At 34.3% G+C, this 24,547-nt stretch overlaps 5 protein-coding genes across 7 annotated transcripts; 2 read left to right on the top strand and 3 right to left on the bottom strand.

Moving 5' to 3' along the window:
• Nucleotides 1-1,931: 1,931 nt before the first annotated feature.
• LOC110610540 (dentin sialophosphoprotein) lies at nt 1,932-6,971 on the top strand. 2 transcript variants are annotated; one of them, XM_021750507.2, is made up of 6 exons: nt 1,933-2,562; nt 2,699-2,758; nt 2,849-3,046; nt 3,175-3,354; nt 3,524-3,739; nt 3,899-6,971. In XM_021750507.2, exons 2-6 carry the CDS (start codon nt 2,716-2,718, stop codon nt 6,601-6,603), a joined length of 3,342 nt encoding a protein of 1,113 aa, XP_021606199.1. In that variant the 5' UTR covers nt 1,933-2,562; nt 2,699-2,715; the 3' UTR covers nt 6,604-6,971. The 2 variants fall into 2 exon arrangements, with proteins under 2 accessions (XP_021606200.1, XP_021606199.1); XM_021750508.2 differs by lacking the exon at nt 2,849-3,046 and having other exon boundaries at nt 1,932-2,562.
• Nucleotides 6,972-7,251: 280 nt separating this feature from the next.
• Nucleotides 7,252-8,697, bottom strand: LOC110612208 (calmodulin-like protein 11). Of its 2 annotated transcripts, none has more exons than XM_021752920.2 (4): nt 8,351-8,697; nt 8,095-8,237; nt 7,913-7,993; nt 7,252-7,600 (listed from the first exon to the last, which is right to left on the bottom strand). In XM_021752920.2, the coding sequence occupies exons 1-4, from the start codon at nt 8,424-8,426 to the stop codon at nt 7,463-7,465; spliced, it is 438 nt and encodes a 145-aa protein (XP_021608612.1). In that variant the 5' UTR covers nt 8,427-8,697; the 3' UTR covers nt 7,252-7,462. The 2 variants fall into 2 exon arrangements, with proteins under 2 accessions (XP_021608612.1, XP_021608611.1); XM_021752919.2 differs by having other exon boundaries at nt 8,095-8,252; nt 8,351-8,684.
• Nucleotides 8,698-12,172: 3,475 nt separating this feature from the next.
• On the bottom strand, nt 12,173-15,486 carry LOC110610396. Its single transcript, XM_021750306.2, has 4 exons — nt 14,794-15,486; nt 13,904-14,559; nt 13,050-13,240; nt 12,173-12,803 (listed from the first exon to the last, which is right to left on the bottom strand). The coding sequence occupies exons 1-4, from the start codon at nt 15,311-15,313 to the stop codon at nt 12,341-12,343; spliced, it is 1,830 nt and encodes a 609-aa protein (XP_021605998.1). The 5' UTR covers nt 15,314-15,486; the 3' UTR covers nt 12,173-12,340.
• Nucleotides 15,487-17,024: 1,538 nt separating this feature from the next.
• Nucleotides 17,025-19,940, top strand: LOC110611897 (guanine nucleotide-binding protein subunit gamma 2). The gene is made up of 4 exons (XM_021752454.2): nt 17,025-17,577; nt 19,292-19,344; nt 19,511-19,555; nt 19,655-19,940. The coding sequence occupies exons 1-4, from the start codon at nt 17,440-17,442 to the stop codon at nt 19,737-19,739; spliced, it is 321 nt and encodes a 106-aa protein (XP_021608146.1). The 5' UTR covers nt 17,025-17,439; the 3' UTR covers nt 19,740-19,940.
• On the bottom strand, nt 19,931-23,163 carry LOC110611896 (ADP-ribosylation factor-like protein 5). Its single transcript, XM_021752453.2, has 3 exons — nt 22,956-23,163; nt 22,510-22,720; nt 19,931-20,469 (listed from the first exon to the last, which is right to left on the bottom strand). The coding sequence occupies exons 2-3, from the start codon at nt 22,699-22,701 to the stop codon at nt 20,110-20,112; spliced, it is 552 nt and encodes a 183-aa protein (XP_021608145.1). The 5' UTR covers nt 22,702-22,720; nt 22,956-23,163; the 3' UTR covers nt 19,931-20,109.
• Nucleotides 23,164-24,547: the final 1,384 nt, after the last annotated feature.

Genomic DNA, 24,547 nt, shown 5'->3' with positions numbered 1-24,547 from the left:
TGCAGAATTGAGAGGAAATCATAATTTATTTTCTTTGGGGATGAGTTGGTAAGGAATTAAATTATTTGTCCTTTTTGGTAAAACGTCCACGCAGAGTTGAATGAATAATCATTACATTCTCCATTTGTAGGGGAAAAAAAAACACGATAATATTGGAATCTTATGCTTAGCTCAACTACAAAGGAAAATAAAGTCATATATTATTCTTTCCGAAATTTCTACGATGAATATGAAGAAGGAATACACCACATGAGGAAGCAAGAAATTCATTAAATTTTACATTAATTTAATATTTTATTAATAGGTTGTAATTTAAATAAAATTATAATAGTTCATTTATATATTATTATAATATAAAAAATAACAATATTTTTAAAATAATTAAAATAAAAATAAATAAACAAAAATTATTGAACTAACTCAATAAAAATTAAGTATTTAACTATTTTTCAAAATTAATCAAGCTAATTCACATATTAATTTTAATAAAAAGTTACCATTATATGTATCATATCTATATGAAATTACTATTCCACCCTATGATTTTTCTCGGATGTGCTCGAGAAATTAGCTGTTGGGCTTCATTGCTACATGTTCGGGCTCCACTTTATGGTTACTTCCAATATGTGGGACCCTTACCATAATCAAACCCCATCATCAAGTCTCTTTTCTCTTTCTTGTTTTTTTTTTAACTTATTATTATTTTTTAAATTTTCAAAAATACCTGTTATAAAAAAAAAAAAAAAAAAAAAAAAAAAACACAAAGGAATTCGAGCTTGATTGGAGTTGATAATTTTGATTTGTTGAGGTATGAACTTGAATAGTTGCCAAGGTTCTCTGGTGATTTTGATTTTTTATTCAAGTTTCAGTTTTGATTTAACTGATTGGACTCAATTTTTTTTATAAAATTTAATAATTAGTATTGATTTTAAAATCTTTGATTCAGTTATGATTTAAGTCTACCGTTATTTTTAATAAATTTTAATTTAATTTTTTTTTTTGAAATAGGGGTTGAGAGAGTAGAATTTTAGACCTCTCAAGACTACTAAAATACACTTTCCATCAGGTTAGGTATCGGAGTGCCGATTTCAATTCAATTTGAATTTATCTATTTGTTTCAGAAAATTATTTTTTATATTTTTTTAAATTTAAGAAAATTTATTCATATAAAATATCCTTTATAAAAAATATAGAATTTCAGAAAAATTTTAAAAAATAAAATTAATTTTATACTTTAAAAATTTTATTAAAACTAATAAACTTTTTATATTTAAATTTATTGATATACATTATTTTTTAACATTGCAACAAATTATAGTGAAGAACTTATAGTTAATCGATCTTTTTTCTAAAGAAAAAAAAAAAAGAAAAACTTGTAGCTAATCAATTGTAAGCATTGATTAATCTATGAAACATCACTTGATAAATTGGTTTCAAAGATTGGAAAGGCACTGCTCCAGATGGATACAATGTGAACTCATCATTTCTTTTTGTTGAAAAGAAGAAAAAAAAAAAAGAAGTTTAAGTTTTTTCTAGTGGATTTCCACCAACTCCTCTTCATATTCCTCACAATTAAATTAGAAGAAAAAGAAAAAGAAAAAGAAGAGGGTCCAATTTCCCAACTTTTGATCTTGCACAAAGGTGGACGATTCCAACCGCTCTGCCCATCCTCAGCTTTAAGAACAAGAAACCTTCAGTGCCCAGACCCACCTCCTCTTCATTTTTATATTTTATACCCATACAGGAGAAACAAGCTACTCCTTACACGTGGCCTTAAGCACAACCGTTGATTTTAAGGTCGGCTAATGGAGATCTTCTGAGTTGAGAGTGGGTTATTGGATTCTTGTAGGAATTGGGCCAGTCATGTAGGGACTTGCACTTGAGAATTTTATATGGGGAAGCTGAAACTGAAAGCTCACATCCAAATTATGGGGGTAATTATAATTACGGATTTAAGGGAACTTTTTCCATGATTTTTGCAGACATGCTAGCTCAATATCACCCCAAGACTTTAATATTTTCATCGACCAACCAACTTGGAAAAAGCAATAGGGATCCAAAATGCACCACAAAATCTAAGTATTGCACAAGAGTTTCGGCGGCACATATAGAATTACCTCACCGGAAAGGCTAGGTTAGGCTGAACCTGGATAATACTCCAGAATTCAGAGTAATCATTAAGACACCCCACTTTGAGTTGCCGACATTTCGCTTTAATTAGTTAGCAGTGTCCCCATGTAGACTATAGAATTTCTCATACACAAAAAGAAAGGTGAGTAAAGAGCTTTAGCTTGTATTCATTATCAGATTTTGAGCCAAATATCAATAGGAGTCGAATAAATAAATAAAAGAAAATAGAAGAGAAGAACCAAATGTGCCACTGCTTTTGGATGATGTATCAGTTTGGCTGACAGGTGACCCAAATTGAGGCTTATGCTTTAAGCAATATAAGTGAAGTTAGGCATTTTATTTGAGTAATAACACTCTGGCAGCCTCACAGAGATCAAGCTGTACTCAAATAGCTATGGCTACAGCCATGTGAATATCATCATCATCATCATGGTATGTATTTTCAGACTTGGAGACTTTTAATTTGAACTAAATTTCCTTTAATTCGTATACCGCCAATAAAGACTGGTCATTGCAGTTGAAGATTGCAAGTTCTCATCTTTACGGCTTCATTTAAATTATATTGCAGGATTTGGCACATTGAATATGGGAAATGAGATGGGCAACAATAACACATCTGGATTGCGAGGTATCACCTTTTTTTTTTTTGGCTTGCTTGTTGAGTCCTCTAGTTCAAGAACATGAATGAATGCTTATCTGTTTCTTTCTTATAATGCAGAAGAGGACAACACAAACACTGAAGCTCAGGAAAAATCTTTCCAAGAATCTGCTCATAATAGTGATGTAAAAGGAGAAAACTATGTGGTTCCGACAACTGGAAATAAAGATTATAATCAGAAAGAGGCAGAGTTAGCCTCTGACGATCCAAAAGAAGCAGGAGAACCTCCTGTTCATAACCAGAAATTTGAGGGAACAGGTTTGCAGTTTCTCAATCCTATTGATTGTTGGCAATAAGGCTTTTGTTGAGCTGAATTTCAAATCTGAAATCTGTTTATTAATAGAAGTCTTTAGATTTTTCTTTCTTATGTTAATGTACCTATGCAGAAGAGGATAACACAAACACTGAAGCTCAGGGAAAATCTTTGCAAGAACCTGTTCATAAGAATGATGTAGAAGGAGAAACTGAAAGTAAAGATTCTAATCAGAAAGAGACAGGGTTAGCCTCCGATGTTCCAAAGGAAGCAGGAGAACCTCCTGTTCATAGCCAGACATATAATGGAACAGGTTTGCAGTTTCTCAATATAGTACGTAGAAGTTAATTTTAGTATACGTATGTTGATTGTCGGCAATAAGGCTTTGCTTGAGCTGAATTGCAATTTTGAAGTCTGTTTATTATGGAAATCTTTATCAATAGAGGTCTGTATATTTAACTGAGGACTTTCTGCTTTTGCAGGTCAAGCAGAGACTGAAGTTAATCCTCCTGTTGAATCTGCAGAAGCTGAAAAGCAATTCAATGAAGATGGTGGCAAAGATAGACATATTCAACCTGCAGTCTCTTTGCTGACGGAATTGGAAGATGATAAAGAAGATCACAAAAACCCAACACCAATAGGTACTATTTTGGATATAAGCAATAATCAGATTGAGAAGCAGGCTTCCTTCAAGAAAGGTAAACACAACCAATTAACTTAACTGATCCTCATTCTTATTCAACCTAGTGCATGGCAAAAAGTAGAAGGTTCATATATATATATAGATATAGATATATAAACACAATCAAAGACCGCTTTAAGATTTTTTTTTTTTAATTTTGGTTTGCTATGAACAGAGGCAGAGGATATTCCAAGTTCAACTTCTGTTGCAATAACCTCAGAACATGATATGGATCCTGAAGATTCTGCGGTACCAAATTCTGATCAACATGAATATGCAAATGTTCATGCTGATCAACAAGATGGAACTGATTCACTGAGAGGAACTACTGATGTGCTAGGATCAAGTACTGCATACAACAGCAAAGAGAATGGTCACCAGTTAGATACTTGCATATCTGAAAACCTGGAAGGAATTACTGCTTCTGATACTAATGTAGATGTGGAGAGAACAAGGGATGAGTTGCTAGTGAAAGAAATGGCATCTACAGAAGAAGAGAAGCCCAGCAAAGATGAATTGGAAGTTGAAGTTGGAAACGAGGATGCAAATATTTTTAGTAAAACTATAATGGTGGCAACGGATCATCTGCGGGATATTGGAGAGATATATGATGGAGAATTAGCTAGTAAGGTGATCAGTAATGGTACTAATTTCTTGGAGTCAAAACTAGAAGCCAATATGGTGACTGATTCACTGAACTCCCATTTAGAAGTCCCCCTACCTGAAGACAAATGCATAGTTCTTACTCAGGAGACTGAATTAATGGGGAAAGAATCAGAAAGTGAAGAAAACAAGCAGCAGCATCCTTTTTCAGTCCCAGAATCCAAGATTGACAAGGGAAATGCATCTCAAACTGATTCTTTGACAAGGATTACTTGCAAGAAAATTGAGACGAGTGGTTGTGGTTCCCTTATCACTGCTCATGATGCTGCTAGCAATGGAAACTGTGAAGCGGAAGAAGTGAATGTTGTTGAGGAATCTAACAACCAGAATGAGGCTTTTGAAGAAAATTGCAATGATTCTGAAGGAAAGATAGCTCATGAACTTGGAAGATTTGAAGCCCGGTCATCTATTGCGAATGGCAAACACGATGAAGAGGAATCAGGAGATTGCATACCCGAGGCATATGCTATTCATGATACTGCTAACAATGGGAACTGCCAAATTGAGGGGGCAAAGGTTCTTGTTGAATCTGACAGCCAGAATGAGTGTTCTGAAGAGCACCATAATGGAACTGAAGGAAAGCATGCGATGGTTAGTGAACTTGGAGTAATTGCAGCCAAGTTATCCATTGCAAATGGCAAAAACAATGAACAGGAATCAGAAGATTTAAGACCTGAGGCATTAACTGCTGATGATGCTGCCTTAAATGGGAATTGCCAAGTTGAGGAGGTGAAGCTTCCTGAGGAATCCGACAACCAGAAGGAGCCTACTGGAGAAAGTTCTGAGGGATTTGAACGAAATATTGTGATGAATCATGAATTTGGAATAATTGCTGCCAAGTCACCCCTAGCAAATGGAAAAATAAATGAAGACGAACCAGAAGATCACATAGCAGATGAGGCATATGAAGAAAAGATTATAATATTTCCTGAACTTGCTACTGTTGCAGCAGACTTGCCAGTCACAAACAATGAAGAGGAAGCAGAAGATTGCAAAGCCAAGGAACATGGCCCCAAAGAGAAGAAAATTTTGGAGATGGAGGAGAAAGTAGAAGCTCCATGTGCACCGGCAGAACAGTATGTATCATGGACTCCGGCTTCTCTATTCCAATTTGAGCATCATCAACAGGAAATTGTTAACAAATCTGAGGATGCCAAAGATAGCAATAAGTCGACATTGGAACTGAAACCTGAGAGCAACAGTGAGTTCATTTCTACAGCATCTTCCCCTTTCCATGCTTCAAATTGTCCTGTGGATTCCTTGGTCTCTGCAAATGAGAAACCCGTGGAAGAGATTTTACCCCATGTCACAGAAGCTCCAGAGATGGCTACAGAAACTATATCTTCAGCTTCAGGTAATCATTCCAGTGAGCAACATGAAAAAATTGAAACGTATGTCTTTGCAAGGGATGGTTTTGAGGCACAAGAAAACGCAGGGAGGGTAAACAATGAACCTATTCCTGAAAACTTGATTCAAGCAGACATGGAAAAGTCCCCAAGTTCAACTGTAGAGAGCACAGTCTCTGGTATGCAACTGAGAGTAGAGAAACCACAAGAATCTCTACAGTCAACAGTTCTGGAGGCAGTTACACAAGCAAAACCACCAGCTTCAGCGAGTCAGTCAAGTGAACAATGTAAAAAAGTGGAAACTTCAGCCCTTGCAACAGGCGGTTATGAGCCACAAGAAAGTCTGGGAAGGTTCAGCATTGAATCGATTCCTGATAACTTGAACATTAATGCAGAGATGCGAAAATCTCCAAGCTTCAATCTTGATCTACGAATAGAAGCAGCAAGAAGTGAAGAATCTGATCAGACTCCACTGCTTTATCAGGATAAGAATGCAATTGAAAACATATCAAACCAGGCAGATGGAAAGTTTCAGAACTCGCTGACGCAAGCTCAACAGGGTCAAGAATCATTCAAGTATCAAGCGACGCCAATGGAAGAGAAAGTGATTACTCTGGAAAGAAGCGATTCTGAGAAGTCAAGAACACCATTCCTAGGCTTCATGAAAGAAGATGAGGAGGCTCAAGTTCAAGTAGTAGTTCAACCGAAGAGAAAAGAGGATTGTGTTGCAGCAAAAAAGACAACCAAGGATTCGTGGAACTCGTCTTCTACAAAAGAAATCTCGCCAACTCCTCCAAAAAATAAAGCGAAGCACAAGCGCAGGTCATCTCTATTCACAAACTGCATGTGTTGCACAACTGTGATTAATTAAAAAGCTTAAGATCAAAGTTGCAGATTTTACAGTTTGGAATTTTGAATTTGTTTCGGTTTGCTTCCTTTCTAATTCCAAGTTTTCAAGAAGTGGAGTTTTAATCAATGGAGAGCTGCTGATTGGTTTAGCATATTTGAGAGAAACCAAGAAAGAGTGAGTATAACATGTATAACTGTGATTATTGCTGTGTTATTTAATGATTTTCCTGTCTATACTTGTTCTGAACCATTGAATTAGTTGAATCTGTTGACGTAATTTATTTTATTGTTCTCTGGAAAGGATATTGTAAAATAGGCAGCTTTTTTGCTGCCTTTGATTGTATCATTTGTTTATTCCATTGATAATACAATATCAATTGAGATTTATTTTAAAATTTTCAAAACTTTCTTGTGTAAATTCTTTTTTTGTACTTTTGGAATTGCAATTGGTTCGCCATCCTCCTAATAAAAAAAAGAAAGACCGACATTCAATTTAATGTAGAAATTGAGAATTTTTTAAAAAAAATAAAAAAAGAAATAGGGGACAATCCTGCAGGCCAGAAACAACCTTGCGGACTGAGGAGGATGCAAAAGTGTGAACGGTGATCTGCTTGGGAATGGTCTTCATATTGGCATCCCCAACCAAACTTCCTTTGAACCAATCAAACAATTTTGGATAAAGCAATTGTTATTCAGATAAGAAATGAAAGAATACAATTCGAACTTTGAAACTGGCAACATTTCAAGTCATTTTGACAAAATAATTTCAAAATTCTAACTATTACTAATACAACGAAGAGAAAATACAAAATACTAAAATTATTTCTTCGCTCTTGTAGAAAATGAATCAACTAACTTTATTTTTTAATTTAAAAAAAAAATTAACCTACAGTCATCATCATTTTAACAAATTCATCATAATTAACTTGACCATCACCGTCCAGATCAGCTTCCTTGATCATCTGCTCCACCTCTTCATCTGTTAGCTTCTCCCCTAAATTGATCATCACATGCCTCAGCTACACATTAACAAATTTTAATTAATTAGGTTAGATTCCCTTTGGTAAAAATTTAAATAATAATATTAATTAATTCTAAGGAGAACTTTTCAAATAACACGTGGTAGACTTATACATATATTTATAGTATTATTTATTTTACGCAAACGTCAATATTTTAAAAGACTATTGATTGTTGAAATTTAAATGATTTCTTTGAAAAAAAATTATTTAATAATAAAAATATTTTACTTTTTCATTTAGACACATTGGATATAAACTTCATTTTATATAAAACAGAAAAAGAAGGGAATCTGTAAGGAAAATAATTACCTCATTGGCTGATATATACCCATTCTGATCTTTGTCAAACACTTTGAATGCCTCTTTAAGTTCTTCCTCTGCATCAGTCTCCTGATTTAATATGAAAAAAAAAAAAAAGAAGACGTGATTAAGAGTAATAATGGAGTGCCTGTCTTCTGAAAATTTTATTTGAGAATATTGAAAATTGTTACCTTCATTTTTTTTGCCATTAAGTTCAAGAATTCAGCAAATTCAATAGTGCCATTACCGTCAGCGTCCACTTCGCTAATCATGTCCTGGAGTTCTTCTTCCGTTGGATTTTGATCCAAAGACCTAATCACCGTCGCCAATTCCTCTGCAGTAATGCATCCTGACAACGTATTATATCCCTTTATTATAACAACACAAACAGACAGATTATACACAACAAGAACTCAAAACAGAGCAGCAAATTAGATACCAACTCACCATCTCCATCCTTGTCGAACAAGCAGAAGGCTTCTTTAAACTCAACAATCTGTTCCTCCGTAAGAATTTCCGCCATTTCTTCAATCTTCAAACTCACTTCTTCAAGTTCTCAAGAAAGAGAGAGAGAGAGAAGCATATGTCGAGTATAGCTCAAGCTTAGCTGGGTTTATGTAGAATTCCAATGTGGTAAGTGTAGTGAATTATTTTATTTTTTATTAATATTAATTAAGTAGTAATCCTGTGGGAGTCAAATCAAAGCTTAGGACTATAATGGGTATTAGAAACGATTGGCTTTATCTAAGAAGAAAGAATCAAAAGCTCTCTCTCTCTCTTGGACCATGGCCTACCCTTTTATTTTCTCTCTGCTCTGCTCTGCTCTGCTCTGCTCTGCATGCTTCATATAATTATATTAATATTATAATTTAAAAAAATATATATAAAGTCAATAGTGTGTAGAGCTAGAGATGTGAATAATAATAAAATTGATGAAAAATAAAGGACAGCTGTAAGGGTTTGATGTTTAGGAGACAAAGCCCATTCAAAGAGTAGAGGGTTATGGGGAGGTGTGTACTTTCTCCTTCGTCCTCTTAACCCAAACCCCACGCTGCGTCTTGCTTCTAATATTTATATTAAGATTTTTATTAATTTTGTGTGGCAAAGGAAATGTTTTAGCAATAAATTATGTGATTAAATTAGTATAAATGAAAGTTAATGAAGTGATTAGTAATAGTAATGGTAGAAGAATTAATGAAGCGGCAACCATGAGACAAATGAAGAAAGAAGATTGGTGTGGCTCTGGCTTTGCCTGTCTACGCGTTTTCTATTTATTACTCTTTCCTTACGCCCAAACATCACGAAATGGCCGTCTTAGACTATTTTTATTTATTTATTATTATTTTATTTAAAAAATAAAATAACTTCGTTTTATTATATAAAAAAATTATGTTAATAATAATTTTTAAATCTCATATTTATATAAAATTTATATTATAAAATATTAATTTGATACACAGTTAAATTAAATTAATTAATTACAGCAAAAATAAGTTGTTTTAAGTTTATAGTTAGGGATGTTAATGGGTAGGGTATCCGTGAAAATTAAATTATCCGAACTCGAACTCAATTTGTATTAGTAATATTCGAATCCGTTCCGAACCCGATTAAAAATTAATTTAAACTATACGAATCCGTACAAAATCTAATTATTATTATCCGAATAAAATTCGAACCCGTTTAATCTTATATATTTTAATTAATAATTTATATAAAAAATATTTCTCATTAATAATTTTCATTTAAAAAATCTAATATATTTAAAAAATATTTTTTTTTTTGAAATAGAGGATTGGGAGAGTCGAACCTTAGACCTCTCAAGGCTACAAGGATACACTTTCCATCAGGCTAAATCTCAGAGTGCATATTTAAAAAATATTTAAATTTAAATTTTTAAATAAAAATATATAAAAAAATTTATAAATATTATTGTAAAATATATTTTTTATATTAAATTAATTATTTATATAAACAGATTCGGGTGGTGGGTACCATGTACATAAAACCCGAATTCGATCTGAACCTGCAACGGGTATTATTTTTAAAATCTGAATCCGTCCCAAACCCGATTATAATTATCCAAATTCGTTCTATTAGGGTTCGATCAGATCGAGTACCCGAAAATATCCGATCCGTTGCCATCCCTATTTATAGTGTACCAGAATCATATGAACATCTCGCATATAAAGAATATTAACTTCATTAAAGGGTAGCATTAGAGTCTAAAATGGCAAATTGCAACGACAATGGCATGCACCAATTCGTGGCTCAAACGTTTTCTAACTGGGATAGTGATCTGCAGGGACTGTACTGTTGCACTTCACTATTAGTTCTCCAATATCAAACGTACCAAAGACATATCATGCAGGAGACACTGTACGGAAACATGTAAAGTAATCTCTATAAAAAGAAGAAAACATCAGCCCGGAGGCATTGGCGAGGCAAAATGATGAGCCTTTCAAGCCGGCAGGTGGCCCTCCTACTTGTATTGGCATTGCTTGGAAGCAAGCCTTGGCCTTGCAAAGGCACCACCAACAGTTTTCTCCCAAAGTACCATGTCCATATTGTAAATAACTTGAGCGACAACATCCTGTATGTGCATTGTAAATCCAAAGACGATGATTTGGGTTCTCATGCACTTCCAGTGAACAGTGAGTTTCAGTTCAGTTTTCGCATCAACCTGCTTGGGACAACACTTTTCTGGTGCAATTTCAATTGGGGTAATGGTCGAGGTGGCAGTTACAAGGTGTTCTGGTATGGAACTGGCTTAACTCGCAAATGTAATTATAAAAATTGCATTTGGTCTGCAAGAGATGATGCTTTATACTTGTTGAATCTTTTTGAAAACAAGGACGAAAAATATTATGATTGGGGACATTAATAATGTAGTTATATAGCTGATGATATTGTCTCGATTAAGACTTAAAATAATTTCAGTCAGTACCTTGAATCATGAGTAGGAAAAGGAAAATATGTCTTATGTTCAAATTTGCATGAGGGAAATGTAATTAAAAAAAAAAAAAACGTATCTTACTTGAACATAGAATGATTTTTTTATTGATAATCGATAAAGCCAAAAAGATTTAACTAATTTTCAATCATCTCCCTCCTATTCTTCCCACATATAATTAGTGGTCTAATTTCAGCACCATAGCACTAACCTATGTTAGGTAACAAAATCCCCTTAAGTTCTATGATTGTTCTTATATTGTACTAACTTATGTAGGTTGATTGAATATTCTTTGTGAAGTATGTCATAAATAACTTTTTTATTGACCTTGAAATGCAAATCTATATGTTTAATACATATAGATAACTCCAAATACTAAACCCAATGAATTACAATTGAGAAATTGGGTAAGGCTGCTTTTAACTATATATGTACAAGCCATTAGTTACCTCTGCCATTCATAAAATATTTGAAACTGGTTTTCAGGGATATTCTTCAGATATATACCGTCGTTTCTTGCAAACCAAATGCAGTCTTTTTCTTTGTAACCACATTTATAAACAAGTTCATCCTTGTACCAGAAGATGTGGTAACCACCTCCATGGTTGATATTTCCCCAGTTGAAATTGCACCAAAACAGTGTTGTTCCCCATACATTCACTCGGAAAGTGAAGTGGAATTTGTCTTTAACTTGTAATCCATGGGAACCCAGGTCGTCATCTTTGGATTTGCAATGAACATACAAGACATCTTGGTTCAAGTCGTTGACAATGTATACATGGTATCTTTCGCCAATTTTTATTCCAAGGCAAGCTTGACCCATGCCTAGTATATATAGCAGGATTACACCCACATAGCCTTTGATAGCTCTCATGGTTGGTTTAGTTTGCTACTGTGCATGCAGTTTTAAATCTAAAGCTACTCCTTTTTATAGCCCATTTCATTTATGCGTTCACTTATTATGCATGAAGCTGAGAAAGTGGACAAAGGAAATGCCACTGATTATACATGTTTCCTCTAGTGTTTTCGTCATAAAATTGCTGTATCAGTTCTGTTTGCATGCTAATTGCATTTTTTAAAATACATAATTGGCTAAAATTGAGACTTGAACTCAAACCTCACAGTTCCGAAGATGATTTAATTACCAATGAGAATACGTTTGGATAGCAGTTACCCTCTTCAGTAAGAGCCAGCACCAAAACATTCGATTCAGCTACAGATCAGCCATGAGCATAACTTTTGGCTGGCCCACTCTAATTTACTAGCAGAAATTAATTTGCAGACACATTTTGGAATTTAGAACACACAGGACAAAAATATTTCAAGGAAACAGCGTAATGCTAGATTGCACTAAGATGAAAAAAGCAAATATGATGCAGTTCATGAAAAAGGTTTCTGCGACTTGTGTTCTAGTTCATACTGGAGGAACTATAAACTAATTACGGCAGAAAAGTAATGGATGATAGATCATATAGAAAACTCAAATTTTATGCTGAATTTACGTCAGACGGCTCCAGAACTTCTTGTCGGTCAGACGGCTCCAGAACTTCTTGTCGGTCAGACGGCTTCGGAACTTCTTGTCGGTCAGACGGCTTCGGAACTTCCCGGAGCTGAACGGAGTTATCAAAGCAGTGAAAGAAACCGAAATGTGGGAATCTCTCATACCAAGTCTCCTGCTCCACATGTGTGTCCCAATGCTCCCCGCTGCTGCTCTTGCCATACTTGTGAATCCATCCAGAGCCATTATGGCGCTCACCCCAAGTGCGATTCCAGCGTTCTCCATACTGGCCCTCCCACCACGTCTCCCCTTGCTTGACGCCACGACCATTTGGATCAAAATGTTCATCCCATTTATCACCCCACTTTGTCCAGCCATCATCCTCACATCTCTCAGCCCATTTGTCTGTGTATTTCATGGTGCCACCATGTCCATCATACTTCTCACCCCACCTACAACAGTTAACCCAATATATTAAATAAAATTCTCAAAACAATAATAAAAATTTCCAAATCCACACGTTTATAATATATGAACATGTTAGCATTAAGATGTCTGAAATTATTCATAAATCTGCAATTGAATCTACTTTTAGTTAAAAAGGCTATTTAATTAGTTAGTCTATGTCCAACATGATATTTATGTTGATTACAGTAAGTTCTGTGCAGATATTATCCAATCTATATGGAATTTGGTACCTTTCATGCCACACATGAGCATGCCCAACCTCAAGCTGAGTAGTTGGGTCAACAGTGCACCACTTATGTGCCCATTTCTCAGCTTGGTTAGAGGCATCATAATGTTCCCACCACTCCTCTTTCCACTCATCACCTCTTCCATTCTTCCCCCACTTGTCTGCAGTTTTCTCAAGATGCAGAAGGCCAGATTCCTGCAAGCATCAAATATACAATTTTAATTTGTGTATAATAAGAATTTAAATATGCATCATTATTATATTCTTCTAATGAAGACATAGTATTGCAACATTAAACTAGAGAACAGTACACTTGGGCTAACACACTATGCATGTGAATGTTATAATGAAGAGTTTTGTCAAGGTCCTATGGACAAGTTTCATTTGGCAAAAAGAAAAGATAAAGTTACCAATGCTTGACATGGCAACAAGGTATCCTTATAAAGAAGCCAAATGTGTTCTCCATTTATTTATTTTTCTTCTCCAGTCAACCAAAGAGAAAATCAACAATCAGACTCTTCAGTTTAAAACCAAAAAGCCTTTTTTTTTTTTTCAAACCTGTAACTAGAGACGATATTTTTATCATGCATGAAGTATTTCAAATGTTTTAGGCCCCATTTGGCATTGAATCAGTGTCAAAGAGATACTCTACAGAAAAAGTATTGTTTTAGATATGTTGAAAAGATTAGTTTGGAAATTTTTATTTTATTATTTTAGTGCTTTTATGAATAAAATATATCAAAATTAATTTTGAATCAATTTTTATCATCGGCTACCCTAATTTGAATAACACATACTGCAGAATATGCAGGAAGCAAACTGGAAATAAGTGCAATTCATCAAAATAACCCTACTAACCTGCCACATTGATTCTCTCCAAAACTCACGCCAGACATTTCCAGTAGCATCTCGTCCTGATTTCTCGGAACCAAGTTCCTTATAACCAAACTCATCTGAAGCTTCCCAAAACTTTTCTTGCCACTCAACATCTTGGTTAGCACTAGTACCCCTGGTCATCGTCCACCTACAAATAACACCATCAGGTCTTTGCTCAATTCCTGTCTCCTTCCACCACCTCGATCCATTTGGATCCACTCCAGAAAATTCTTCATCCACTTCATCAAGGACATGAGCAACTTCTAGTTCATGTGCATGAAACAAAAGATTAAGTTCGCGTTCTTCCTCTTTTAGAGAAGGGATATCCGGACCAGGTATGGAGACCTCATCTTTTTTAACCTCCATCAGTGACTGCAAAGGAGGAATAGGGGGATTGGAGCTACTCTCTGAAAGTTTACTCTCAAGTGGAATATTGAGAAAATCCAAACATCGCTCTTTCATTGCTACAGGGCTCGCCAGAATGGGAGATATCAAAGATCTTTTAGCTGCCAACAAGTCAGCATCATATTGACTCTTCTCAGCATCAGGAGGAGGTGCCCATGACCAAAAATCCGGCCCAGGTACTCCATTTCCAGAATTCTCAGATCGAGAGGCAAAAATGCTTCCCTTATTTGCAGCTGCATAACAACAGAGATTAAATCTGAAGGACTTCAAACTCATACCCAGCCTCCCAAACCCCCCACCCCACTCCACCCTGTTTCGCTAATTGGAGATATTTAAGCTCTCAAAGTAATAGGTGAAAATTTAAATGACACAAAATTAATGATCCTTCACAGCATCCCAAACTATTAATCCCGAGATTATTAAGACAATTAAAGCTCAAAATTAAGTAAAAAAATAGTGATTTTTACCTCCTTGATTATCTTCCGCTTCTCCGCCTCCACTTCCACCGGAGGAATTGCTATTTTCTCCGTCATTTGCCTCATCGTTTCCAGACGGCTTCTCCTTCAGAATGGCACGAGCCGCCGCGATTGCTGCCGCAGCACGATCAATGACTTGCATTCGCTGAATCCGGTCCCTTTCATCCTTGGAAACATCCAAAATCTTCTTAAAGTTTTCGCTTTTCTTCTCCAAATTCACTCTCCAATCACCATCACCATTAGCATCATTGGCATTGTCGACTCCAGCCACTCTTTCAGTAATTTTTTGGAACTCAACGGTCTTCCTGTCGCTATCGGCGGCATTCATCCACATGTCCAGGTACGAGCTCCCATCATTAGAGGCCCTAATTCTGGAGCTTCCGATGATCCTTGTTATTGATTTATCGGAGAATAAGGACTGCTCAAGGGGGGAAAACGGGGGTTTCAGAGTTTTACGGAAATGGGCGAAGAGTGGGGTTGAGCGTGAGGAAGCGCCGAGCTTGGACGCCATTTTGGTTTGAAAGAGGAGGGGAAGTGGTTCAATCAGCGAGATGGGACTTGGAAGTGAGCGAGTGGCGGTGGATTTTATTTTCTTCCTCCGGGAGTTAGCGCCTGATTGAGTGAAGCGTAATCTATCGTTTCGATTTTCCAATCTTTTTTCTGTTTCTTTTTTTATTATGAAAGATGTGATTTTCTTGTGATTAGAGGAAAGTGGAGATGCCATCTGTTCATTGATTCTCGTTTAACGGAAATTTAACTGTTTTCTTGTGATGACGTCGACTTTAATTTATTTAAAAATTAAAAGTAAGGGTCCATTAGATATGGGTTCTCTGACACGTGGCATAAAAAGTAACAGAAGGCAGGATACTGTGGGATTTTAGATTCTATACGTATAAGTGGACTCCTTTCTATACGTATAAGTGGACTCCTCTTCTATTTTCCTCCCATTTAAATTATTGAATTGGATTGCTGATTCATTGACTGTGATTTCAAATGCCCAGGAAATTCAATTATTATCCACACTCAGAATAAAATCAACCATTCAAAAGAAAAATATTACCCTAATTAAGTGATATATTTAAAATATTTTTAGGGTTATATCAGATTACTTTTTATTTAATTTATTTTTTTTGTAAACTTTTAATAATTTTTACCGATAAAAAAATCATATTATAATTAATTCATTTGTTCTTTCAATATACAGACGCACACGTGAACGGGGAAGTACAAATAGAACATTTTTGGCTGCACTTGTCTTATTCATGTTGTTAAATCTAGCGATCTTAATTTGACGGTGCATCGAATACATGTGTGCGAAGAGGACATTCATACGCAAATGCAATTACATGTTTAAAGTTCGTGGCAAGTTGGCTATTTAGCCACGTATTTTTTATATTTATTTTTTACATAATTAAATTTAATTTATATTTTGAATTAACTAAGACCACGTAGTTTCGATTTCATCCATGACCATGGTTCTAATGCTAAAGTCCATTCATTTATTAAAATTCAAAAAGCTTGTCTAATGACGCGCAAAGATAACATGAACCTCTTTTAAGCCCAAGGCGAGGGTGGGCCTCATTGCCGGGTCTTGTTGGTTGGGGAGATTTGATAATAGTAAAAAAAATATACTCTATAATTTTTTTATTTTAAAATATATAATTTATTTTAAAATTTATAATTTAATTTTATATGAAAATAATATTTTAATCTACTGTTTTATGCAAGTCATGCCCAAAGTTTTTTTTTTTCCTATTTTAATTTATAAAAAAAAATCATAAATTTATTTTTATAAGGAGTACCAAATTATTATATTCACGTAGTTTGAGCCTGTATGTAATAATTGTTACGCGTCGCACGAGACCATCGTGGCCCGTGGAGCAACTCAAGGAAGGAACCATAGAGGGACTCGACGTATTGGAAGCTTGCGGTGATTTTCGACGTCGTTTCAAACTTCTTATTCGTCGAATCGTAGTGATGCTTTATATAAAATGGTCGGAACATCTCGGTGAGCCTCTAAGGTTTTTGGATTATTTCCGTTTCACATTAAATTTTAATTTTTAAAAATGTTATTTTTTAAAAAAATATATATTTTTAACATTTTTTTAAAAAGTAATTTTAAAAAATTTATTTATTATTTTAACATTTTTATAATTAAATACATCAAGTTATTTCCGTCTCATAACTATAAACTTAGTCCTATGGCGACGGGGGAGAGACGTCGCGTGGAGGAAAGGCATAGAAAGTGGAGAAAACTGTAGACTGAAAGAGAGACAAAAAAGACACCAAATGAAAAAGAGTTTCACATTTCATACAATTCACGACAAGAATAAAACTTCTCTCTTTGTCCCTACTTCCATTGGAAAAAAGCTTCACAAAAGGCCAAAACAACCCTTCTCTCTCTTCCCCCCTTCGTCTTACTTTGAGTCCTTTGTACAGATCCCTTCTGTTTCTGCTTTAATGGAAGAGAACAGTTAGTTCCAAGTACATGGGGTCCATACAGATTTCTGGGTCACTCTTATTTTCTTCTCTAATGCCATCTTTCTTGTGACGCACTTTTGTTTCTTTCTTGTTTCTCAAAAGGGGGAAGCTAAGCTAAAGCTAGGGCTTTTTCTGTTACTGTTTTGTCTTTAAGAGATGCAATCGGATAGGTCCGATTCCTCGGGTCCGATAACCCAACGTCTCAACTCTTTGCCGTCTGCTACTGATACTAGAGGAAAGCATAGGATACAAGCAGAGCTCAAGCGGCTTGAGCAAGAAGTCAGATTTTTAGAGGTTATTTCTTTTTATTTTATCTCTCTGTGTTTATCTTTTTGTTTTTGTTTGATTGCACGAGAATATTTTATATGAGCAATAGAAATCTTAATTGGGTATCTTATTAGGATGAGAAAAGCAAACGAATTTCTCAATTTTTTGTTGGCTTTGACTTCCAATATTTCAGACTTTCAATGCTGGACCTTGCTAGCTATGAATTGGAATGTGATTTTGCTCCCCATATTTCTAAGAGATTGGTGGAAATTGGGTGTTGTTTAGTTGATAGTTGCATTCCAATATCTTCAGTTGGTTTTCTTGATTAAGATCACTGGACAATTGTCTTGCAAAGAAGAGGATTATAGGTGCTATTTTCTTGGTCAATCATTAAAATGAATTTCAATGCTCAAGTCCTAATCAACTATTTTACCAATTTATAGATTAGATTGAACTTTGAAGCCATTTTGTTGTGAGCAAGGTGGAAATATTTGCTTTGCTACATTCTATCCTTTGAATACAGAGCCAATTAGTATTACAACTGTGGTAATTTTGTATGTCAGACAGATATGCCAAACATGGCAGTTCCTAGCTTGGATATAGACAAGCACCTGCCTTCACAGAGATGCACATTTCATGTTAAGATTCCCACGATTGAATTATATCCAACTTGTGACACTGACACCCCTTTCTTCATCAGCCAATAGCAAACTCCACCCCGTCTTCTCCAAAAAATAAACAATAAAACCTTTTTACAGATCTGTAGCTCTTACTAAGGCTTCTTGACTGCAATAATTTAGTATGAGAATGAATTTACTATCTCTGCCAAGCTTCTTTCAAGGTGCCTATTCTTGCATAAATTTTAGAAACAAAATACAATGTTTTTAGGTCACAAAATCAAAGTAGATAAAAACAAAATTATATTACATTTTGCGGTAAAAATCTTGCAACTAGACATATTTGTTTGAAAATTGTTACGTGTTGGTTTCTCAAATATTTCTGAAACTATTTGAAATTTCCCATTTATATTGGGTCTTTTTTGGGGCTGGGAAACTGCAGGGAGAACTTCTATCAACATTACGATCGTGCCGGTCTTTGAAAAATGTTCATAAAAAACTGTCCCTACTTGGAAGCCATTGGGACGTCATTTCCCAGTGATTTCACAACAAACTGTATATACTTCTCAATTTTTCATAGAATTCCATTTCCATATCAGCAGTCTCCTTTTTTTTCTCTTTTTTTTTTTGTGTGCTCCGGTGATGTACTTTCCACACCACAAGGGATGACCACTTCTGAAGATTTCCTTATAAGTAGGTTTTATGAGGATCTGACTGTTTCTGTGCCCCCAAATTTTTATCTCCATTTGAAAATTGATTGCAAGCATACATGATGGCAGGTAAGACTTGTTTCATATGAAATCTTTGTGAAAAGATGTGTATTTGCGTACTTTCATTAATACCTCACCTAGAAAATCAGATTCAGAAGCTTTCCTATCATGAGCATATGGAATCTACTTTCAGTCTATGTTAAAAACTAATCCACTATAGATTACAAGTTTAGCTTTTGAAGAATCCTTGGTGCTTTCTAATGAACTGCATTTTTTTCAAATAAGGTTTGTAATTAACGTCAGTACCATCAGGAAATGCTCTGTCATCCATTATCTGACATCCTACCTTGAGTGCTATAAATATTGATTAAGGCTACCGACTGAAATTGATGTTTGAAATGAATGTATGTGCAGGAAGAGTTGGAACAGCTTGATAAGATGGAAAATGCCACAGCTGCATGCAAGGAGTAAGTTTAAAAAATAAAAATATAAATAAAAAAGAAAATAAAATAAAAGATATATATATAGCGCTCACTCAAATGCTTTATATCCTGGAATAGAGTTTTCAATTGCCTGATTGTTATCTATGAATACATTTTCATTTGTAAGCTATTTTTGTTTTGTGTGCATCAGAATGCTGCTTAACGTGGAAACTAGACCAGATCCTCTACTGCCAATGTAAATGTCCAGTTGTATAAATTTTTTTCCTCTGCATTTATTTGCAAGCATTATCAATGACATTAGTTATTTCTACGCCTGTTTATTGTGGTGTGACAGAACAAATGGCCCTCTAAATCCATTATGGGATCGATGGTTTGAAGGTCCGCAAGAATCACAAGGTTGCAGATGTTGGATTCTCTGATATTGATGGTTGAGTTCTGGCTTTATAGCTCTGATTGTTGATTGTTGATTGTTGGCAGAGTCTTCAAGTTACAGAGTGCAACATTTTTTAGCAATGCTTTGACATATGTTTGACAGGGTGCTTCGTTGTGTAGAAAGTAATAGTTATATGGCAACATTTCTAAATTTCCAAATTTATAATGAAATCCTTCATTGTGCAATACATGACGAATTCTTATGGGAAATTCAAATGTACGGAACAATCTACAGCAATGGTAATGAGTATTGAGCACAGTTTGATAGTACACAATGACACTTTTTAAAAATCTTTCAAAACCATCAATATCCGAAAAATGAACCTTCTTTTCTTTGCCCTTTAATCCATTTTCTCTTCAACTTGGTACTTTGCCAGAAACTCGCTGGGCAATCCACCCTAGGCCATCATAGAGACCTTCACCAGTAAGTGCACAGCAGGACTGGATGTGCCAATCATGATTCTTTATGCTGTGAAGAGAGAGTGCATCGGTGATCTCAGCTGGGGTCATGGCATCCTTGAGGTCTTGTTTATTTGCAAAAACAAGTATAACAGAATTTTGTAGGTCCTCATGTCCAAGCAACCTGAAAAGTTCATCCTTCATGATGGAGATTCTAGCTCTATCTGTACTGTCTATCACCGCAATGACAGCATGAGTCCCCCGATAATATGTTGCCCATGATGTCCTGAGTCTTTCTTGTCCACCAAGATCCCAAACCTGATGAGAAAAGCAGATAAATTTGCTCATGTTCACAATCTAACTTCACCGAAAACTACAGTATCATCCACGCAATGCCATTAACATTTGATGAAGCAAACAGGTCTGACAGAATCAATCGAAAGTTGAAACTCAAGAAAGTTTTATTCTACAATAAACAAAATTTGCATGATGGCATGAAACCTAGTCCACAAAGTTTGATTTTGAGTGAAAATATAGCATATTTATGATTCTCTGATTTTATTCCCCCTCCCAAACAAGTGGTGCCAAGGAAGATGCATGGAATAATATTTTACAACTGCCATGAAAAGTGGTTCGCCACATTTAGTTGCCAATCTATTTAACCAGATAACCAGAGGAAAATCAAATTATTCAGGGTAACGCCGGTAACAACACTACATCATACACAGAACAATCACCAAAAATAAGGTACCATGACCCAAACTTGTTCGCATTTTTCTTTTTTATGAATTCAAGTTCACACAACCAATCCTTTAGAGGGGGAAAAAAAAAAAAAAAAAAAAAAAAAAAAAAAAAAAAGAGCATTCTTCTCGCCAACAAATACACAGCAAATCCAAATTTCCTAGTTTCTTAAAAACCAACAAAGAACATAAGCTGAGTTAACTAGCTTCTCATAGAACCAGCAATTTGCAACCAAATAACATTCTTCAAGTGTATGCACACATAGCATTGATGCTGAAAGCTCCACTTTATAATTCCCAAAACTCCAGAGTATGGTAGTCAATAGCAAATATAAAAGATGGAACAAAGAAAGTAGACAGCCATCTTGTCCCATCAATAATAATTATCCAAATTTTGTATTTAATAGAAAGACATGAAATGTTTCATTAGAATGCCCCCTACTTTTGGGCTCATGGCAAAACAGCTACGAAGAAGCTGAAATCTAGAGGGGTTGGGCCCACAAGAAGCCTGATTTATGAGAGACTGTGAAGACTGAATATTGTCCACGGCAGACTCTACAAGGCTACATCCATTTAGGGCCTTTTGATCCCAATTCCCTAATTATTCAACCATACAAGAAAATAAGAGTTTTCACTAAATCATCCTCAGCTTATGGAAATGACATCCATCTCCTTCATATGTATAGTTGCTAATGGCTACTGGGAAACTGATATCTAAAGGACTAGTTGAGAAAACTAGAAGCCTGATTTAGGAAAGATGTATGAGGACTGAAGCTTCCAAAACAGTTTATATCCATTAGGGGCTCTGCACCTCTGACTAACAATTCATCCAGCCATATGAGAAATTGAAATGATTAAACTTGGACCCTTGATTCCTTCCCATTCAGCCATCTGATAAATTGCATGATGAATACCATCCTCTGATTTAGTGTCAGATACTGACAATAGTATCAAGTATTGACCCTTGCCATAAGCCATTTTTCCCAAATCTTGCACATGCAAACATGCATAATAGTATAATGATTATAAATAGCCACGACTATACTATACTGATAACAGATGACTACAATCTATTTCAGAGATGAGTAACTACTAACCAAAAATAAAATTCTCTTTGAGAAATCCAGGCGATTGAATACTTTCTAAATTGATAGTCTAATTAACTGATGCTTCTCTTTTCATCTTAGAATATTTTCCGGGTACTGGACAATGTCATACCAACAAGGATAGGTAACAACAATTTAAAGACAAATGTCTTAGGTTAGGTATCAGTTTAAGGGGTTGAATAATGGGTGGGATAGATTAGGATGTAAAAGCCAGCATGATGGCATCACGGGCACCCTGGCCTGAAACACACTCAAATGCAGACTTTGAAATTAATTTAATTTATTCAATTGCACTATAAGGACTCTTCATCTAAATGGCATTAACTTTTCACTAATATATCAAAACTCGCAACTCTTTTTTCCAAGAAGCTACTGAAAATTATATAGTAATATCAAGAACCAAATCATCAAATATAGAGATAGGTTTAAATTCTATACATGCTAAAGAACAAAACCCAACAAATTAATTTGAAAGTCCGCGAAACATAGAAGCTGAGAAAAAAAAAAGGCACCTCAAATCGAATGTTCTTATAAACAAGCTCCTCAACGTTGCTACCAACAGTTGGGTGAGTAGTGACAACCTCTCCCAAGTGTAACTTGTAAAGCGTGGTAGTCTTCCCTGCATTATCTAACCCAACCACGACAATCTTGTACTCCTTTGCAGGAAACAACATGAACCAAAACTTCGACATAAACGCACCCATCTTCTATTTCAAGCAAATCCTAATCACATATCAAGAAAGATTATGCCTTATTTCAATACACTCATCAAATCAAAACTAAAACAATACGGGGGGGGGGGGGGGGGGGGGGTGGGCTTCTGCAATTGATTGTGAATATATAAAAAACAACGTTATCAATTAAAAAAAAAAAAAAAGAATCCAATTGATGAAGGATCGAGGTCGGAGTACATATATACGATACTGGAACAATAAATAAATAAATAAAAAGATCGAACCTTTGATGAAGGATTTGATATAGATAGAGGATACGAAGACGATGAAGGATGGAGATGGGTGTGGGTCTTGAGGAGGAAGAGAGGAACCAAATGCAAAAGAAAGCAGACCCAGATTAGATTAGATTATTTTTTGTACGATCTGCGTTTGAAAGTGCAGAATAAAATAAAGAATGAGATAATAAAAATTTATAAACGATTGCCCTTTTCTTTAATTTCTTGAATGGGTTCGTTCGTTCGTTCGTTCGCTCGTTCGGTGGAAGAGAGAGATGTGGAGTTGTGGACCATGGTGAGCGCTGCTGTCCGTGACAACTTGGCAGTTAGATGCCAATTATGGCGATGACTGGATGTCCATGTCAGCATCAGTAATCTCTCCTGATGCAATGGGCAATTTTATACCATCTGGGTCATGCAAAATGCAGAATAAAATAATTTTTAAAAAAATAATACAATTAAATTATAAATTTTTTGAATGTGAAAAAAATATATTAAATATATAAATAATATACTTTTGTCTAATAAATAAAATAAGATAATATCTATGTCTGAAAAAATTTAAAAGAATTTGAAAGTCAGGCTATAAATAAATAAACAAATATATTATTTATATAAAAATAAATAAATATATTACATAAATTTTATTAAAATTATCATAATTTTGATTAAATTTAATGAGTTCAATCAATAAATTCGTGTTTATCTTTAAAAAAATACAATAAATTTTATTATTTTTTATATTATATTATATTTAATTAATTTAAAAATAATTATTATATACTATCCATTAAATAAATTGACAAAATATATTTACAAATATCTAAGTTTCCATTCCTCTCCCCCTGTCAGATCTTAACCGATAAAAAAATGGATTACAAAAATAATTTTTAAATTATTTTAAATAGATTTGCTCAATTTTCTCTTTCTTAAAAGGTCTTGCCTTCTTTCGATTTACTGCTTTTTATAATGTGTTAAGGGACATATATTGTTACTGTGAAATCCAATTGTGAGGTTTTAAATGTAATTAATTTTAATCTTACTTGAGACCATTTTTTATTCTCTTATTTAAAATAAAATTTTTATAATAATTTAATTTTATTTATTTATTTTTCATTAATTTTTCATTTAAAATAAAAAAGTAACTCTTATTTTAAAATAAGTTAAAATTTTCAAAAAAAAAAAAGTTAAAGTTATATATGAATTTATCATAATTTTTAAAATTATTTTATAAAATAAATCAATATACATGAAGCTATTATCAAATTTGTGAATAATAGTAGAACTTGGTATCATAGTTTTTTTCTTTTATCTCTTACATTAAAGACCGGTTTCATCTCTGCTTGGAATAAATGAAATTAAAGATGAAAATATAGAGTTTTTTTTAAATTATATATAATTAAAATTTTATTTATTAAATCACATAAAATTTAAAAATATTTTCAAAGTGTTAGATATTATAACTTTCGAATATATTTATTTTACACATAAAATTTAAAAATATTTTTAAATTTTATATAATTTAATAAATAATTTTTTAATTATGTATAATTTGAAAAAAAAAGTTAAAAATATAAAGTCATGAGAGTTTTATTTCATTG

This window comes from Manihot esculenta, chromosome 3 (genome assembly GCF_001659605.2).
Source record: "Manihot esculenta cultivar AM560-2 chromosome 3, M.esculenta_v8, whole genome shotgun sequence".
NCBI lineage: Eukaryota > Viridiplantae > Streptophyta > Magnoliopsida > Malpighiales > Euphorbiaceae > Manihot > Manihot esculenta.
Note: the sequence above shows the minus strand (reverse complement) of the source record. Positions and strands in the feature narration are given on the sequence as shown.